The sequence below is a fragment of the Narcine bancroftii genome, chromosome 12, assembly GCF_036971445.1.
Source record: "Narcine bancroftii isolate sNarBan1 chromosome 12, sNarBan1.hap1, whole genome shotgun sequence".
NCBI lineage: Eukaryota > Metazoa > Chordata > Chondrichthyes > Torpediniformes > Narcinidae > Narcine > Narcine bancroftii.
In genome coordinates this window covers 54,959,851-54,980,385 of record NC_091480.1, presented here as the reverse complement: position 1 = coordinate 54,980,385, position 20,535 = coordinate 54,959,851, and the positions used below count along the sequence as shown (strand labels likewise).

General features: G+C 39.8%; 1 protein-coding gene across 9 annotated transcripts in view; it reads left to right on the top strand.

Annotated features, from left to right (window-relative positions):
• The window catches only part of LOC138747011 (electroneutral sodium bicarbonate exchanger 1-like), a 243,218-nt gene extending 228,199 nt beyond the window's left edge, over positions 1-15,019 (top strand). For 7 of the 9 annotated variants that reach the window (XM_069905849.1, XM_069905845.1, XM_069905851.1 and 4 more), the window contains 3 exons: positions 837-934; positions 3,915-4,028; positions 6,233-6,320. In XM_069905849.1, the coding sequence (XP_069761950.1) occupies positions 837-934; positions 3,915-4,028; positions 6,233-6,299 (279 nt within the window). In that variant the 3' untranslated portion in view covers positions 6,300-6,320. Of the gene's footprint in view, positions 1-836; positions 935-3,914; positions 4,029-6,232; positions 6,321-10,809; positions 10,854-12,619 lie in introns of those variants that run through there. The other 2 variants (XM_069905848.1, XM_069905847.1) reach the window with 2 other exon arrangements.
• Positions 15,020-20,535: the final 5,516 nt, after the last annotated feature.

Sequence of the window (20,535 nt, the reverse complement as noted above, 5' to 3'; positions counted from 1 at the left end):
TTAGAATATTTAACGTGTAGTCGGTGCAACTTAAACCACTTAAAATTTATCTGATTTTCATTGAATATATTCTACTTTTGTGGAACTAAAACTCTTCCCTATAGCATTTGTTGAAAAGCTTCAAACACAATCTTGCATATAGTGCAGTTTTATTTTATTTATTCCCAATTACAGTCTCGATGTTGCATTCAGCAATGCGCTCCTATTGTTCAGCAGTTGGTTGCTTGAACATGTTACCCAGGATGCAACAATAGGCCCCTTGTGATCTGAACAAGATAATGTATGGTTTGCAGACATTTTCTCCATTTGTAGAATACAAAAATATTCCCTTGTCTTTGGAATGTGACCTCAGGCTTTTGTCTAATTTAAGTAGACACTTCAGTAAGGAGAGGCCTAACTTGAATCATTGTACTACTTTTCCACAAATAGCAAGTGAGCATGGAGAGAAATAGGAGTTAGCGAACGTCACTTTCTCCGAATAAGTTCACTTCTCCGGAAAAGAAATTGTGCTTCCTTTTTAGGGTTATTTTTTCTTGTTTTGCACAAACGGGAAAAAGTGTCATTCTGCATGTTAATTGGTGCACATTATGTTTTTGAATATAAAATCAATGGTGTTTCCAAGTTTGAGATGATATATAACAGAATATTGAGAGGGAAGTGTGAAATTTAGTCAGAGTAAAGGCATCTTGGTAATATTACCCAGGGAAAAAAAACTCTCTCTCTGCCTTTCTCCAGATTATTATTTGTGATGAGCTTGGGAAAATATTTTTAGCATATCAAGATGTCATTTTGGATCGTTATTTTTATCTAGTATAGTGTTTTTATTTCCCTAACAGGAATCGGAGAAAATGCTGGAACCAGGGGACAGTGCTGTGCAGCTACCAATGGAAAGTAGAAAACTGCTTCAGAGTCCAGTAAAGAGTAATGTTTTTAGGTAATCCCATAAATAGTGCTTCTAATACTCTTCACAGTTAAGTTAATACACTCTGCTCTGCTATTTGGATGTTTCCATGCTGTTTCATGCATCTCCAGCCATTTTTTTTTAACCCAAATGATACAAGATAACAGACTAGAATCCTAAAAATACCAATACTTGTAAATCAGTTGGGTTAAATGTAAATATTCAGTCTAGTTTTTTTAATATCTGCAGTTCAGTTGTCTATAAGGTAAAATTGTCACTGTTGTTCTGAATGCTGTTGATAATATCATTCCATCAAATAACTAGAATTAATTATTTGTCCAAAAGTGAGATTACACTTGCAAATGCAGTACTGCTATGTTGATGTATGGCCAATATAATTTAAAAAATAAATGTACCATACATTGATTGTATCTTCTGACAGAGGTCATACTTATGGTAAAGCAATGTGATAATGTTCTAGATTAAGCCAGTATCCAAATGTCAACCACACAATGGCAGAAAGCACAATGCATACAACAGGCAGAATTGCCATGAATTACACAATTACTATGTGAACAGCACAAAGACTGGTATTGTTTTCTTGTGACACGCTTAAAATCTTTAAAAAGTTGCATTGCTTTTGATTCCAGTGACTTCAAACTTGCAATTTTGCGCTACTTTTTGAATGGAGCTTTTGCATAGCAGAATGCATTGCAATGAACGCATACCAAAGAGTTTGAAACTTCTTGCCATGTGACTATTGATTAAGAAGTCGGCAAAGCTGAAGTCTGCAAAACTTGCGCATTATCCTCCAGCAGCATTGGCATAATTGATTTTTCTTTCTTCGGGTTGGCAGCTGAAAGCATTGGATGATTGCTCAAAAAATGCCCTGCATTCATTCTATTCCTTCCAATAAAGCCTTGCAGCCCAAGTTCCTTGATGAGCATGTGTTGACAATTTCCTACTTATCACAGTACTTGAACTAATGTAGCAATCAACAAGATGAATAAGTTGTTGAAATGGTACGCAGCAAAACATGCAATGGGTTTGCACAGAAAGCAACATGCAGTTGTGCAACTGAGATTAGGAACATTGTAACTTTTCTGTCTGTATGCATGACAGTTAAAATTGGTTTTACCCTTGTAAGTAATAAAAACATGAGTATTACTATATTTGAATGCAATTTTAGTTTCAATGGAATAATCAGTTTTCTCCTTGCTTTCCAAAACCTTGTGCAGTCAAGTTGAACCACAATGAAATGGCATAGCCGAGAATGATTCGGTTTTATAATTTGTTTTTGTGTTGTGGACTTGTTGCCATTAGAAAGTGTTGTTGGGCTGCCTTGAACTGCTCTTGTACTTGTAAAAGTAGGGAATTCTAGGAAATTTCCCAGTGATATTAAAGGAACAGATAAATCAGTCAAAGTGGGATTATGTGAAACTTGGATGAGAATTTGAAGATCAGGTTCTTGAGACATAACTGCTTTTCTGTCTTTTCAAGATCATGGGAAGGACTGTTACATAATGTTAGATGTGCTTCTGCAGTATATTCTGTAGATACTGTACCCACAATATGCTACCGGTAAAAGTGTGGGATGTCAAGTCCAGTGATCGAAACACTGATCACTTCGACTGCACCTGATGATAACCTATCTTGCTGCCACTAAAATTAGATGCAATTTTAAGGGAAGTGCACAAGTTGGCAGTTTCCTGTGTTATTCAACATTACCAATTTAGTATTTTTCTTGGAAATAAAACAAATAGAGGGAATTCTTAATGTGAACCACAACAAAAAAAAATGAGAATCTTCAGATGACCAAAATATGATTATCTTATTAGTGTGATAATGGTGGATTTAATACAAGCTGTATTTTAATTACTCAAATATGCATATTGTTGTGGCAAAACTACATGTACTGAAAGGCAATTTAATTTTGTTTTACAAAATGCAGCAATGTTGTATAAACAGCAGCAATCCATTCGCAATTTGGTTGCGTTTCTTAAAATCTGGAGTTGGAAGGGAATGTTTCTTTTCCCCCCTCCCCTCCCCCACAGTATGCATAGATGCAAAAGCTCACAGCAAACACCACCACTTGGAAGGTGCAGCAGCAGTAAGCAAATCTACAATCCTTTGGCCTTTCTGCATTTGGAGATTTTCTACAGATGACAAAATGGAGATGGGGGAGAACTAAGTTGATTTACTATTGTTATTTGCTTAAAGATTTGTCCTTGGCCTCCTCTCTTTTCCTATTTATATGAAACCCCTTGGCATTCCATTCTAAAGCAATTTTCAATCAATTCATCAATTTCCGATGTACACTAATTCTACCTCACCATCACTCTGCTAAAATGTTCATCTAGTATCCAGTACTTGATAAGGAAATACTGGGAAGACTGAGGCCACTACCTTGAGTTCCTGCCATGAACTCTGAAGTAAATGTGACTGAACCACATTCTTTGCAACGTTAGTGATGCCACAAATATCCAACCTCAAGTTCTTCTTGGGGTCGAACATAACACCCAAGGAGGTCTTTCTCATAGTATTGCCCAAATCTTCCCCTACCTCAGCTCAAGTATTGCTGAAACTCTCGCCCGTCAGTTTTTACTACTTGATTTGACCACTTCAGAGCATAAACATGGTCATCCAAATCTCTGCTTGCCCAAAATCCCTAAAAGTCTTGTTCACCAATGCATGCATGCATGCATGGTATTCCTTAACAGAACCATCAATTTAAAAATTCACGTTTTCAAATCCTGCTATGTTCTCGCCTCTCTTGTTATTCTCCCGCAGTTCTACAACACTCAGATATCTGTGTTCCTGACGGAATTGGTAAATGCTCCACTATTGATACCCATGCCCCAAGCTCCGCATTGGAGGCATTTTACCTCTACCTGTACCTATCTTCTTTACCCTAATATCTCCTTGTATGGCTGGTGTCAAAGTTTGTTTGATAATCTTCCTGTGAAGTGTTTTGGGATGTTTTATTAAGTCCTTGCTTGAATTTTGTTCATAGATGTGATCCATCTGAAATTAATATCTCGGATGAAATGTCCAGATCTACAGTTTGGAAGGCACTTAGTATGAATGCAGAGAGCAAGAAAACTGAGGATAATGCAACTTCAAAAAGGTAAACTGCTGCTGGTTTGAGATGTTTGAAATTTCATTGTCACCTTAATTTGCTCTCTTGCTCTTTCAAGAATATTGAATGGCTCTGTAAACGAAACTTTCAAGTCAATTCACAAGGAAATGGTCTTGAAGAAGGAAATGGTCCCCTTCTATTGAACCTATTCTACCGTCAGTTATATGAACAAACTAAGCCTATGGACAAATATTCCTTGAAACAAGGATTCAAGTGTCCTCTTTCAGGCAACTTCTATTCACTCAGAGATTGGAGGGACTGGTCAATTTGTGTTCATTAATTCACTACGTAGTAAAGGACCTTCAATTGACCTCTGTCCCTGGTTCAAATGGGGACAATCTGTTAAGGTTCTCACTCCTGACTGCTATCTTCTGTACTTCACATTGTCAACTATCCTGTCAGTGCTGGCTGTTCCTGTTTGCATGAACAACCTCAGCAAAAGTCTGCATCTTGACAAAAAATGGGTGTTAAACTTATCCGATATGAATTCTTGTCACAGTTAGCAACTGGTATTTAATAGATTTAAAAATAATAGTTTTATTTTTGACATCATAAAACAATACAAGTTCGTATATATGATTTCCTGAATGAATCTTGTTTCACAAGCATGTTTTAATGAATAAAGATTTAATAATTAAGCCTGAATTAGTAAAATTGTCCACTACCCTATTTCTAATGAACATGGATGGTAAACAGGGGTGTGCCCATGCTAATGAGTTGGGCAGAAGTGTTTTGAAAGAGCTCTCCAAAAAAAGTATTAAAAAGATGGTTTAAAAGCTCAAAAACCAGAATTTCATCATCAAAAATGAAAAAAGCAAGTGCTAACGACCAAGGCAACTGAGAACAAAAACTGAAGAAGTAATAGCTCAGCCAGGAACATAGAGTGGAAGCCTGATGAGCCAGCAGGGGCCTTGGGACCAGCTGAAATCTGCAGAGCTGGGGAGTTAGCCCAAGATATAGCCTCCATCCTGAACATATTGGAAACTTTCTGCAGCCATTTTACATATGAAATCAGTGATGAGAGATATAGGTCATGGAAATTTAAAAAGTTGTGGAAGACTTAAATGAACAAATGACTCATTCAGAGGCTGAGCTGGACAAAACAAAAGACAAGCTAAAGGCACTGGAAGGAAAAGCAAAAATATGGGACACAGAAATGACAGACGAGATCGACCATATGGAAAATTTTAGCAGACGTAACAATGCAAGAATCATTGGACTGAGAGAAGGAATCAAGGGAAAAGACGCGGTGAGTTTCTTTGAAACATGGATCCACAAATGCTGGGACAAAACAAGTTAAATGCAAAGCTGCAAATTGAAAGGGTTCACCAGAAGAACTAGTGACCACGACCAATCCTGGTAAAGCTTTTAAGTTACCGGGAAAGAGATGCGATCTTGTGAGCAACATATGAATATTCAAAAAATAATAATGGCCCATTAGTGGTGGACAATGCAAAAGTAATATTTTTCCAGGACTTCAGTCCTACCTTGGTCATACAAAGAAAGGAATTTGACAAGGTAAAGAGACAACTGTGATCTAAAAATTTAAATATTCAATGATTTATCCAGCCACGCTGAGGGCAGATATCTCTTAAGATCATCGAATTTTCAAGAATAAAGTGGAAGAATTTTTAAGAAAGTTATGAAAAGATTAAAGTCGCCAGCTGAAAGGGGCTGAAAAGACCATTTCAAAATGAGACTAATATACTAAATTAAAAAAAAAAATCATTGGTTTATATGAAAAGACAGAAAGGTGATAAGAAAAGCAGCAAGATGGGAACTCCGACGAGGGGGAAGATGGCGCTGGGAGAGGAGCGATTTTAAAAGATGGCGCCAAAGGGAGGGTTTCTTCTTTGGGGGGAAAAAAGTAGGGATATCAATAAAAGCACCATTGTGTAAAAATGTGTTACTGCCTATGAACGTAGGCAATAGAATATTAAATGCGTGGTGTGACAAAGGTATAAGATATATTAAGGACTGTTACACGGAAGGAACACTTGGGTCCTTTGAACAATTAAAACACAAATATGGAGAGGCCAATGGGATCTTCCTCTGTTTTCTCCAGCTTAGATCGTTCTTAAGAAAAAGATGGGGACCAACATTGACCCCACCTGAAATTAGTGAAACTAAACGAATGGTCTGGATGGGGAATACACCCAAATTTATAACAAAAAATGTACTATGCTCTCCAGAGTGAAAGTGCAAAACCAGTGTTGCAGAGGTCAAGGGAAAGTTGCGAGTCAGACCTGGGTGTGGTGATTTCAGAAAGAAGCTGGTCAGATTGATGTAAGGACAGCATAACATCAATTATAAATGAAGATATGGACTGGTTCAGTATAATTATAAAATACTTAAAATATATGTAAGCTCTGAAGGTGAACGGATCTATGTATGGAAGGAGAGGGGGGAGGAGGGACTGTTTTGTTTTTGTTGTGTTTGTGAGAAAAAGTTTAATATATTGTATATTTAAAATGCACTATAATTTTTGGGGAAAAAAAACCAAATAAAATATTCAAAAAAACATGGATGGAAAATGGAAAATTAAGCAGTTTTCAGGTGCTCGGACGCAGATAATGTGCCGGCAGATGCGACTGGGGGAGTGCAGCTGGGACGTTCAGGTGGCCGCGGAGAAGACGCCTTTCTGTCACCTGAATGTGCCAGCTGAAGGAGAGCCACATCTGAGCGAACGCCAGCTCCTGTGGACTGTGGCCGTAGTCCCACTGCTGCTTTCAGGTGCAACGGGGGATTCTCTGAGCCAGAGATTATACCTACAGGGGGAGGGTTAGTTAAGTGCTCCTCCTGGCTGGGTTATCCACTTTCAGGTGGCCTCCCTACAGCCGCATAGGGGTAGAATATGCAGCTTTACATCGGGTTATTTTGGCCATCTGAAAGTGCCGTTAGAAAGCATATTCTTAAAACTACTGGGCATCTGATGGGTGCTTGGCTTGGCTTCTGAGCATATTTATAAGAGTAGCCAATATTCCCATCTGAATGATGTGACAGTTTTAGTATATGATTTAAATTGGGGTCCTATTCTGGTGGTAGGATTCCAGTGCAATTTTCAAATACTGTTGGTTTGAATAAATACTCTGGTAGTTTGATACTAAATATAGAGCAGTGTAACTAGTATTTCTCACATTGGACTGCTGGAGGCAGCTGAAAATGAAAGCATGAATGGCCTCTTGAAATCTTCCACACCATTGACAGCAATTCAATAGTCCTCTTACTGTTTAAATGTTTAATTCTAGTTTGACTCTGTAAAGGAATGATCAAATCACCTTAATTGGAAGGTTAATCAATTAAATTTCATCTACCAGTGCCACCTTGTCAATCACATTTAAATGAGCCTTGAGCATGAAAATGGTCCAGGCCTCTTGCAGGTTCCACCTGATTAAATTGGTCCCTTAAAGGGGTAATCTCTGGATTACTCCCTGTGCCACGTGACAGTGTGAATAGAAATAGAATGAGGTGGAGGATTAACACGTGGCTGAAGGGGTGGAGTAAGGGGCAGGGTTTTAAGTTTCTGGATAACTGGGACCTTTTTTGGGGGAGATGTGACCTGTACAGTAAGGACGGGTTACACTTAAATCCCAGGGGGACCAGAATCCTGGCAGAGGTATTTGCTAGGGCTACTCAGGATCATTTAAACTAGAATGGTTGGGGGGAGGGAACAAAATAGTACAGAGCAGTAAGGAGAAGGTTAGAATGCAAACAAAGAAAGTTTGTAGTAAGTATTTGAATATGGATGGGCAGGTGATAGAGAAGGGAAATGCTCTGGAAGAAGATGAAGGGCAATTGGCAGGAAAAGTAAATAATGTTGTTATTAAAGTTGAGGGAAAACAGGGATTTAAAAATTGGGAAATCTCTGAAATTCATATATTTTAATGCCAGGAGTATTGTAAAAAAGGTGGATGAGCTGAAGGTGTGGATTGATACTTGGAAGTATGATGTGGTAGCGATTAGTGAGACATGGTTGCAGGAGGGATGTGATTGGCAACTGAATATCCCTGGGTTTCGTTGTTTTAGGTGTGATAGAGTCGGAGGGGCAAGAGGAGGTGGGGTTGCATTGCTTATCAGGGAAAATATTACAGCGGTGCCTAGGAAGGATAGATTAGAGGGCACATCCACGGAGGCTATTTGGGTGGAACTGAGGAGTAGGAAAGGAGAGGTTACACTTGTAGGGGTGTATTATAGACTACCCGGAGGGGACCGAGACCTAGAGGAGCAAATCTGTAGGGAGAGAGTAGATATTTGTGATAAGCACAGGGTTGTAATTATGGGAGATTTTAATTTTCCACATATAGATTGGGAAACACATTCTGTGAAAGGACTGGATGGGTTAGAGTTTGTGAAATGTGTGCAAGATAGTTTTTTACAACAATATGTAGAGGTGCCGACCAGAGAAGGAGCAGTGTTAGATCTACTGTTGGCAAATGGGATGGGTCAAATGACGGAGGTTAGTGTTGGCGAGCACTTCGGGTCCAGTGATCATAATGCCATCAGCTTCAATGTCATTATGGAAAGAGAGAAGTCAGGGCCAAGGGTTGAGGTTTTTGATTGGGGAAAAGCTAGATTTGAGGAGATGCGAAAGGACTTGCAGGGTGTGCATTGGGACAATTTGTTTTATGGGCAGGATGTAGTAGAGAGATGGAAGTCTTTTAAAGATCAGATTTTGAGAGTGCAAAAGCTTTATGTTCCTGTTAGGTTAAAAGGAGGGGCAAAAGGTTTGAGAGAGCCGTGGTTTTCAAGGAATATTGGAAACTTGGTTCTAAGAAAAAGGGAGGCGTACATTAGATATAAGAAGCATGGAGTTAAGGAGATGTGTGAAAGATACATTGAATGTAAGAGGGATCTTAAGAGAAGAATTAGGAAAGCTAAAAGAAGGTACGAGGAAACTATGGCAAGCAGGGTGAAAACTAATCCAAAAGAGTTCTACAAATATGTTAATGGTAAAAGGAAAGCTAGAGACAAAATTGGTCCCTTAGAAAATCAGAGCGGAAAACTGTGTGTGGAGCCTAGAGAAATGGGGGAGATATTGAACAGTTTCTTTTCTTCGGTATTCACTAAGGAGAAGGATATTGGGAGATGTGAGATAAAAAAGGCAAATTGGGTAAATATGGGGAATATAGAGATTACAAAAGGTGTAGTTTTAGGGCTTTTGAAGAATATAAAGGTGGATAAGTCTCCGGGACCAGACGGGATCTTCCCCAGGACATTGAGAGAAGTGAAGGAGGAAATAGCAGAGGCTCTGGCAGTAATTTTCCAAATGTCATTAGATATGGGGATAGTGCCGGAGGATTGGCGCATTGCGCATGTGGTTCCGTTATTTAAAAAGGGTTCAAGGAGGAAGCCTGGCAACTATCGGCCTGTAAGTTTGACGTCTGTGGTAGGTAAATTAATGGAGAAAATTCTTAGAGATAGTACTTATAAACATCTGGATAGACAGGGTCTGATCAGGAGCACTCAACATGGATTTGTGGGAGGAAGGTCATGTTTGACCAATCTGATTGAATTTTTTGAAGAGGTTACTAGGAATGTGGATGAGGGTGGCGCAGTGGATGTTGTCTATATGGACTTCAGTAAGGCCTTCGATAAGGTACCACATGGAAGGTTAGTTAGGAAGGTGCAGTCTTTAGGTATAAATTTTGAGATAGTCAAATGGATTGAACATTGGCTGAAAGGGAGAGGCCAGAGAGTGGTAGTGGATAATTGTCTGTCAGGTTGGAGGCCGGTGACCAGTAGTGTGCCTCAAGGATCTGTATTGGGCCCATTGTTGTTCGTTATATACATTAATGATCTAGATGATGGGGTGGTGAATTGGATTAGTAAATATGCAGACGATACTAAGATAGGTGGAATAGTGGATAATGAAGAAGGTTTTCAAGGATTGCAGAGGGATTTGGGCTGCTTAGAAAAGTGGGCTGAAAAATGGCAGATGGAATTTAATGCTGATAAGTGTGAGGTGCTTCATTTTGGTAAGAAAAATCAGAATAGGACATACGTGGTAAATGGGAGAGCATTGATGAATACAGAAGAGCAGAAAGATTTAGGAGTAACGGTACATCGTTCCCTGAAGGTAGAAACTCACGTGAATAGGGTGGTGAAGAAGGCTTTTAGTATGCTGGCCTTTATCAATCATTGCATGGAATATAGGAGTTGGGAGGTGATGTTGAGATTGTATAAGACGTTGGTGCGGCCTAATTTGGAGTTCTGTGTGCCTAATTATAGGAAGGATATAAACAGAGTGGAGAGAGTGCAGAGGAGGTTTACCAGAATGTTACCTGGGTTTAAGCATCTAGAGTATAGGGAGAGATTGGACAGATTAAGTCTTTATTCTTTGGAGCGTAGAAGGTTGAGAGGGGATTTGATAGAAGTATTTAAGATTATGAAAGGGATAGACAGAGTGGATGTGGATAGACTATTTCCATTAAGAGGAGGAAAGATTAAAACAAGAGGACATGAGCTAAGAATTAAGGGGCAGAGGTTTAGAGGTAACATGAGGGGGAACTTCTTTACTCAGAGAGTGGTAGCCGTGTGGAATGAGCTTCCGGGAGAAATAGTGGCGGCGGAGTCAATTGTATTATTTAAGAAAAGGTTGGACGGGTATATGGATGAGAAGAAGATGGAGGGTTATGGGCATTGTGCAGGGAGGTGGGACTAGAAAGGGGTGTTTGGTTCGGTGCGGACTAGAAGGGCCTAATGGCCTGTTTCCGTGCTGTAATTGTTATGTTATATATATGTTATATGTTATATTTATTTCTTTTCACAGCAGTTCCATTCAAAAACCAATGTAAATTATGTTCCTTGGATCAGGTGAGTGAAACATTGTTTTGGTGGGGAAAAAAAATAAAGTTTTGATATTAAAATGAATGTTAGTCTGGTATATCATGGGCCAGATCAACAAAAGTTCTCACCCTCCCCACCCCCACCCCTTGCCTGGACTCAGAGCCAGAGTATTTTGCCTGATTCCCTGCTTTACTCCCAGCTTCCTCCTTTCAATTTTTTATCAAGTATTGCACACTTAACCATATTTGTGTATTTACAATTTGCAAAGGTGGACAACCTTTTAACTTTTAATTTAGACATACAGCACAGTAACAGGCCATTTTACCCTCAAGTCCATGCCACCCAATTAACCTACATCCCCGGCACGTACTCGTGGGCCAAAATGGCCTGTTACCGTGTTGTATGTCTAAATTAAAAATTAAAAGGACTTCCTCCTGAAGTCCACAATCATCTCCTTGGTTTTGCTAATGTTGAGTACAAGGTTGTTGTCATTACACCATTCAATGAGCTGATCTATCTCCCTCCTGTTCGCTTCCTCGTTGCCATTTGTGATTCTACTGACAACTGTGGTGTCATTGGCAAATTTGTAGATGGCCCTGGAAATGTGCCTGGCCACACAGTCACGGGTGTATAATGAGTAGAGCAGTGGGCTAAGCACACATCCTTGAGGAGTGCCTGTGTTGATGATCAGTGAGGAGGAGACTTTGTTTCCAATTTGTATAGACTGTGGTCTTACAATGAAAAAAATCAAGGATCCAGTTGCAGAGTAGGCCTAGAGTCTGTAGTTTCTTGACCAGCACTGAGGGAATAATGGTATTGAAGGTCGAGCTGTAGTCAATGAAGAGCAGTCGTATGTATGAATTGCTGTTTTCGAGGTGATCCAGAGCTGAGTGGAGAGCCAGCAATATTGCATCTGCTCTGGAGTGATTATGACAATAGGTGAATTGCAGTGGGTCCAGATCTTTGCTTGGGTACATGTTAATTCTGGCCATGACCCGCCTCTCAAAGCATTTCATCATAGTAGAAGTTAGCGCTACTGGGCAGTAGTCGTTGAGGCAACTCACGCTACTCTTCTTGGATGCCCTTTTGAAGCAGGTGGGAACCTCTGTCTGCCACAATGTGAGGTTGAAAATGTGCGTGAATACGCCGACTATTTGGCTGGTGCAGATTTTCAGTATTCTGCCAGGTATGCCATCAGAGCCTGATGCCTTATGAGGGTTCACCCTCTTGAATGATGTTCTGATATCACCCTCAGAGACTGATATCATGGGGTCCTCAGCCTCTATGGGATTTGTCCTTAAACCTCACTTCAGTACATTATTTGTACCCTTCACAAATGCTGCAAAAATGGCTATTCATGTAGCACCTGTAGCATCTGGAGAATCTATTTTCATAATGGAGGCTGGAGGACACCATAGTTAAGCTTCCAATTATCTTGATGTCTGTAAAACACATCCTCACTTATTTCTACTGGCCCACTCTGCCCCAAAAGATTAATTTTAAGATTCTAGTTTGCAAATCCCAATCTGACCTAACTTTTCTATACATGCCAATCTGCACATTCAATTCAACCAACATTGAATTGCAACATCCCCTCCATGCCAAGAGTTCACAGTCATCTGTCAAACATCTTTTTATTTTGCCAAATCTCTCTGCCTTCATGATTTTTTAATTGTCTTCGTTTTTCAGCTCGTAATATTCTGCTTGCTACTTCAATTTCAATGTACTGTACTCGGGCATCTTTTTTTTCGCAAAAACTGATACAAATGTACACTGTTTTGTTTATTTGTTAGGATTAAATCCAAATCTTGACAAAGAAGGATGAAGTTTTAATTGACTCAGGGAAGAGCCATTTGGATATTTGCAATGTCTCATGGAAGATCCTTGGAAATTTAAGCTGAAGGCAGCACATTGTCCTTTTAATTACTCGGAACCCCAATAAAGCCTTTCAAAGAAAACTCCCAACATTTTAAAATAAATTTTAATTTTGATTTTTTTTTTGCAAATCTTTAGGTTGGCTGGAAATTAATACGTTTAAATTCTTGGACGCAAACCAGTGTAATGTTGCGTATTTTAAAATATTTGTTTTGTGATACAGAGTCTGACTGATAAAAATCAACCTTTGAAAGGTTTTCATCTCTAACCAGCATATAATTTGAGATGTTTGATATATAGATTGTAAGAATTAGATTTGTTATATGTACTCTATCACAATTATTGTGATTATTAGTGCTGTTAAATGATTTCTACACTTCAATGTGTTTTCATGTCTCTGCATGAAAAAATTCTAGACTATCAAAGATGTTTACATGTACCTTGATTACTAAATGTTACCTAAGTAATAAAGCAACTTGCTGTGCAATATACTGTACAAACTAAAGTCACTATTAACATACCCCATGGCCAATTATATATTTAAAAAATGAATGTTCTCTTAATTCCTTACCAATAGTTTTGAGAGGCCTATCATTTGTACCCCTCATCAGCCTGCTACTCTTAATGCCCCTATTAAGAATCTTGAGGAGGGAACAAAGCCCAATTGCATTGTATCACCGTGACAAATTACAAGTAATTTGCAGCTAATTCTTTTAAAATACAGTGCTTCAATTATATTTAGATAGAATGAGTAAAGAGCCATTTCCAAAAAAAAGACATGCTAAATAAAGTGCAAAAAGATTGATCTAAGCTATTTCCACCAAAAGCATATGCATAGTTGCCCAAGGACTTGATATTTAAAATTACAAGAAACTATTGTCACAGACAATTTTATTAAGTTTCTTATTTGGGGACGATTGAAGATTTCAATGCAATAATATAGCAATATTTAGTGCTGTCGAAGCAGAAACTCATTAAATGAGAAAGATTCCATCCTTTGCCATTTGTTTAAATATGACCCTAGTGAAATCTTGATCCAGACAAAATCCAAATGAATAAGATGTGGGTAACTCATGAGGTTGCTGCTGGATGCTAATATCCACTGCCAACTAAGGTTGTCAAATACTCTTTCAGATCCTTGTATATCCTTGAACTCCTTTTTGAAGAAAAAAAGTTAATGGGTGATTTTAGGGAGGGGGTGGTAGGATGAAAAGGTGATAGATACTTTGGAAGGATCATTGATCAAGCCTAAATTATGGCTAATAGATTGCATTCTTCCTCGGATTTATTTTCTAAGATATAAAAACTGTGCTGATTGCAGGCTGTTGAGGGCACCTGGCAATAAAAACAAATCTCTCCATTCTGATGGTAAAACTCATTACTTTGAATACTTATGCTCGTAACTCCAGAATTCATTACAGTTCGGTCACACTTGTAAGGCATTTGTTTTTGTCTGATTTCCTGGAGAAACACAATCATGATTTGATGATTTTGAATGTAAGAAGATTTAAAATTATATCCTTCCTGAATTCAAAAGAAAAAGTGCAGGCACACATTTTTAATACAGCTTCTTTCTAGTAAACTACATGTAGAAATAGAGACTTGTTATTTTATTTAGAGAAATTTGAAGAAATATATTAATAGATTATTTTGTTGCAGAAAGCCTATAGTCTTGTGACATTTGCAATGTAAATAAGTACAGTCAGCAATCTGGTCCACCAAATTAGCAGGATGTTAGCCGAAAGTTGAAGATGGGGCTTATAATGGAATTAAACCACATGATCACATACCCATTGAACTAAGGAATAGAAACAGAATAAAAGCCAACGTAGCTTCTATTTTGGTGAAGTTCATTTTCTTTAGTCCTGGGATTTAGCTATAAAGACCCAGGTTATAGAACTGTTCAAGTGCTGTAACGTGTTTGCTGATTCAGTTCAAGGTGGATGTAAAAGTTGTTTGTTATCCTGGAGGAATTGTGAAAAACTGCTGTATGGTCAAGTAATACTGTTGTTTAATCTTGTTCTTTGTTGTACACTTGTCGTGAAAATAGAGAAACAGATAAAGTAAATGTACTCAACTGTAACATCAAATGTGAAATGTACCTTTTTAAAGATGCAACATTCCTCACTTAAATTGGCCTGCATTTTGCAAAAGATTAGACAAGTTTTTGTTTCTCTTTTCGTTTGGTCTGTCGTAAGTATTAATAAATGGAAACATTTCTGTTCAATAGATTATGGAGTCTTATTAAAATGTGTATACTCATAAAAAGAATTCCTGCTATTGGTCTAAATTCAATCGACTTGAATGATGAAAATGTGAATGGGAAAACTAATTTATTTCTATAAGGAAATAAAAATGATTAAAATGCAACACTGTTACTGCTTTAATGAGTGTAATTCAATGAGTATAGTACCAACGATCAGGTGATGGTCGAATAGGAGCTTCTCTTTAATTGCCCTTGTGATTTCCAACATTGACTTCTGAATGACACTAATATCATCCGAGGTATTTCCCAATGGAAAGTTGCATCCTGAAACCCACACTGCTCTCGTGCTTTTCGACCATGCCTGATGGAGTGCTGGAACTTTGGAAAAAATGTATGGAAGTAAATACTATTAGAAGCAGAGAATAGGCAAAATTTGGGTAGCTAATTGTCAGAAATAAAACTTCTCACACATGAGTCTCTTTAAAACTGATGACACGACAAGCTTTATTTACAAGTCTGCAGAGTTGGACTTAACTGGCTTCTCACCAGTTAAGCCCCGATACATACAGTGCATTGATTTTTATACCTTTTTTGCTTGTCCTTCCCCTCCTCTTTAACACTGTTTTAATTGGTTAGTTTTTGCAAAATCATTCTAAGTACACTTGCATTTTTAATTATCACGTTCGTTACGTACGCTGCGAACTCTACATACACTAAATTCTGTTTCTCACCCTTCTTATCAATCTTTTGTCTCCTGCATGTCTCTCACTATGACCATGAAAAGATATGTTTAAAAAAAACGTATCCAGCTGAACTTTTTGTCCTTGGCTGCTAGTAAGCTCCCTGTCCGTTCTGGCTTCCCTTTTTATGATTAATCATCACATTTTAACTTAAGCCATTTTAACCTAAATTCTCTATCTCTAACAATCCACCCCTTTCTCTCTTTAAAATGTGTGTAATATATATAGATATGAATTCATCCGTGGACCCCCGCAGACCCAACAATTGGTTACATTAAAAGTTCCTGCAATTTTAGTTGCAAGATCTACAAAAAGGTTATTTCCCCCAACTGCATGACCGAAACTTTCATGGTTATTTGGATGGACTCGAACTAAGTCCGGCTGTCTTAAAGGGACAGGCAATTTCGGGTGTGGAGTGTAACTTCTCATTGGAACAGTACGTTGGTGTATGCAAAACCAGAGTCCATCAGGGCATGGTGGGCTTGAGTCACCTTTCCAACCGTTAAGAGGGAAAGGAGTGGTATTAGGAATCTGTATATAATGACCCATATTATTTCCTTCTTTTTCCACACAAGGGGTATATGGATGTTGGGTGGTATTTTCTGCCCAACATTTCTCAGGAACTGAGGTATGGGAAATGAAATTACCTTCCTTTCTTCCCCAAATGTGGTCCTGAAACAGGACCACTGTATCTCTGCATTTCTTACATTTCACACCTGATAAAGACATAGGCAAACTAAGAAAAATCAAAGAACATAACAATAACATTGTGAATTAAGTCTTTTTGCGAAATCGTAAGGTAAGAGGTTTTTCTCCAGGAATACAAGTCCAATCTGAGTTCGTATCAGGGTCCTGTGGCGCCTCTACAGGTCCCTTAAATCTGGATGCGTGTGTCCACCCCTTCTCTCTTGTTCGTGCTGCAGCTTCTGTAGTTAAGAGAACTTGGTATGGACCTTCCCACTGGGGCTGGAGTTTTTCAGTTTTCCAGGTCTTGATGAGAATCCAGTCTCCTGGTTCCACTTTGTGTAAAGAAAAGTCTAAAGGCGGTGTTTGTGCCAATAGTCCTCTCTTTCGTAAATCTGCAAGAGAGCGTGACAGTGCCTGTAAATATATCCCCTTCCCCCAAGGTGGGACACCCCTCAACTGTACTCCAGAAGGGAAGCCCAAACATCATTTCATAAGGGGACAGCCCTACATCTTTTCGTGGGGCAGTACGAATTCTCAATAAGGCTAGGGGCAGACACTTTATCCAAGGCATTTTAGTTTCCACCATTAACTTTGTCAATTGGATTTTTAGTGTTCCATTCATACGTTCGACCTTCCCTGAGCTTTGTGGATGCCAAGGGGTATGTAATTTCCAAGAGACCTGTAATGCATCACAAATCAATTGCTGGATTTTTGAAGAAAAATGTGGACCCCTGTCTGAGTCTATAGAATCCATTATACCATATCTGGGGATTATCTGCTCTAGGAGGAGGCGAGCTACTGTAGAGGCTGTAGTATTTATTGTTGGGAAGGCTTCTACCCATCGGGTAAAGTGATCTATTATCACCAACAGATATTTCCATCTTTGAACTTGAGGTAACTCTGTGAAGTCGATCTGGATACGTTGAAAAGGGCGTATGGCTAATGGTTGACCTTCCATGGTCCCAGTCCTCATTATCTTCTTATTAATTTTTGTGCATAGGTAACAATTTTGCACCTCTTGTTGGGCCAAGGTGTAGATTCCCTTACACACATATTCTCGAAGCACTGTGTCACATAAGGCTTGGGTGCCCCAGTGGCTCTGTTGATGCAGGTGTTTTAAAATATTGCGAGTTATTTCTTTATTTAGAACCATTCTTCCATCTGATGTCTTCCATGTTCCATCAGGCAGCTGGCTTGCGCCCAGCTGAGCCATGTCCTTTTCTTCCTTAGCAGTGAAAATGGGAGCCTTCTTTATGCCTTGTCTTATTGGGATTAAGGTCAGCAAACGGACTTCTTGTTGCATGGCTGCCCTTTTGGCTTCTTCATCAGCCAGTCTGTTTCCAATTGCTGTCGGGGTATCTCCCCTCTGATGGCCTGGTATGTAGACCACTGCTATTTCCTGGGGTAATGTCAAGGCTTCTAAAGTCAGAGTAATCATCTGTTCGTGTGCCAATTCCTTTCCTCTTGATGTAATTAGACCACGCTCCTTCCAGATCTTACCAAAGGTATGCACTACCCCGTATGCGTATTTGGAATCAGTGTAAATCGTTCCAGTTTTCTCTGCCAGTATTCTGAGGGCTCTCTGCAAGGCATATAGTTCACAGGACTGTGCTGACCAGCTTCCGGGTAGTCTCGTGGATTCTACTACTTTCCAAGTATTTCCTTCTATTATAGCATACCCACTTCTTCTCATTCCGTCAACACATCTGGCGGAGCCGTCAATGTAGAATTCATATCCTTCTCCCAGAGGAGTATCGCAAAGGTCTTCTCGGGTCTTGGTCTGAAGATCCGTCAACTCGACACAGTCGTGCTCCACCTCTCTCTCTGTTTCACTGCCGTATAAAAACTGAGCTGGGTTGCAGCTATTAATTTTTGCAAACTGTAAATCTTCTCCAACCATTAAAATGGTTTCATACTTTAATATACGAGAATCAGTCAGCCATCGATGGGCAGTTTGTGTTAATAAAACACTCACAGAATGGGAGGTGTACACAGTCATCTTTCCTCCAAAAGTAAGTTTACGTGCTTCCTCTACCAACAGAGCAGCAGCCGCTACTCCCTGGATACACGTCGGCCATCCACGAGACACTGGGTCCATCATTTTGGAAAGGAAAGCCACTGGGTGTCGCTGACCGCCTTTTTCCTGTGATAAAACTCCCACAGCTGTTCCTTGGTTATGAGTGACAAATAGCTGGAAGGGCTGTTTTAAAGAGCACCGGGGCTCGTGTCAGGCGATGTTTCAAGTCCTCAAACCATCCCTCCTCCTCCTGGGTCCATTTCAATGGATATTCATTTTCATTTGTCAGCTTTTCATACATAAACTTCACCAACGCTGAGTAGTCCTCTATCCATAACCTACAGTAACCTAAGAGTCCCAGGAATTGTCTTATTTCCTTCTTATTACGGGGTAACGGCATTCTAGTGATTCCCGCAATCCGTTCAGGGGTAATCCGTTTCTGTCCTTTACTTATCTGGTGTCCCAGATATACCACAGTTCTCTCAACGAACTGTAACTTGTTCCTGGACACCCGTAGACCCTTTTTCCCCAGATAATTCAAGAGTCTAATTGTATCTCCCCTCATTTCTTGTTCCTTGGGTCCTGATAATAGTAAATCGTCCACATACTGCATTAGTTGGGAATCATCAGATTGTGGATAGTCCGCCAGGATTTGTTCTAGCATTTGTCCAAACAGGTTCGGAGATTCAATGAATCCTTGGGGCAATACAGTCCACCGAAGCTGTCTCCGTCTACCTGTCCATGGATTTTCCCATTCAAACGCGAACATATCTCTACTTTCCTCTTCTAATGGACACGTCCAGAAGGCATCCTTCAAGTCGATAACACTAAACCACTCATGGTCTGGGGGAATCCGACTCATAATAGTATAGGGATTAGGCACCACTGGGTGGCGGGTCTGAACAATAGCATTCAAACTTCTTAGATCCTGAACTAGGCGATAGGATCCATCTGACTTTTTCACTGGGAGTATAGGGGTGTTATAAGGTGACATGCATTCTTCTAATAGTCCGTCTCGTATTAGAGTCTCAATTACCGGCTGTAGCCCTTTTCTCCTTTCCAAAGAAATAGGATACTGACGTTTCCTTACCGGCTGATGACCTGGTATTAATGTGACATGTAAAGGTGGGATGTCCAGACCTCCTCGATTTCCCTCCTTATACCAGACTCTCTCGTCAATCTGCCGTTCATCCTCTTCCTTTAAAGCGCAGAGGTGGACTCGCACTTCTCCGTCCACAGGGAGAGCACCCAAACCTAGGAGAGCCTGTAAGTCCCTTCCTAGGAGGTTAAATCCAGCCGAAGGTAATAACAAGAGGTCTTGTACCCCTTCTCTTTCTTCCAGTTTCACTGTTACTTGGGGAATTATTGATACCATTCTGGGAGCCCCTTCTATCCCAGAAATTTTCAAATTACTTTTTACAGGTTCAGTCCCGATTGGCACAGTTATTACACTACTTCGTTCCGCTCCTGTGTCCACCATAAACACCACCTCTTCTCCCTTGGGACCAATGTTTAGTTTTACCAGGGGTTCCCTCTTATATTTGGTCCCTAACATTTGGAACCCCTGACCCCCCTAATCTTCTTCCATAAGTTCGAGGGCACGCAATTCCCTCTTGTATCGGGGGCATTCCCTCTTAAAGTGTCCTTCCTCATTGCAGTAATAGCACTTAACGAACCTCCGGGGTCTTCCCTCTCTTGGATATCTTGGATTGTTTAGAGGAAGGTTTTGTTTTCTTTCCCCTCTGGATTCGGCATTCATCTGTCGGATAGTCTGTACCATAACCTTTGTCGCCCTCTTTTGATCTTCTTCTTCTCTCTGCACATATACTTTTTGCGCCTTTTTTAACAGGTCGCTTAGGGGTTTTTCGCTCCAGTCCTCCTCCTTTTCTAGTTTCTTTCTAATGTCTTGCCATGATTTGGAAACAAATTCAATTCGAATAAGCTGTTCACCCATTGGTGTACTAGGGTCCACACCAGCATACTGTTGGACATTCTTTCTCACCCTCTCCAAAAAATCAGTAGGGGACTCGTCTTTCCCCTGGTGGTTCCCAAATGCCTTGGTAAAATTGTGACCCTTTGGCACAGCCTCCCGTATCCCTTTAATTGTCCACTCTCTATATTGTCTCATACTTGCCAATCCCTCAGGTGTTCGTTTGTCCCACCTGGGTTCATTTAGGGGATATT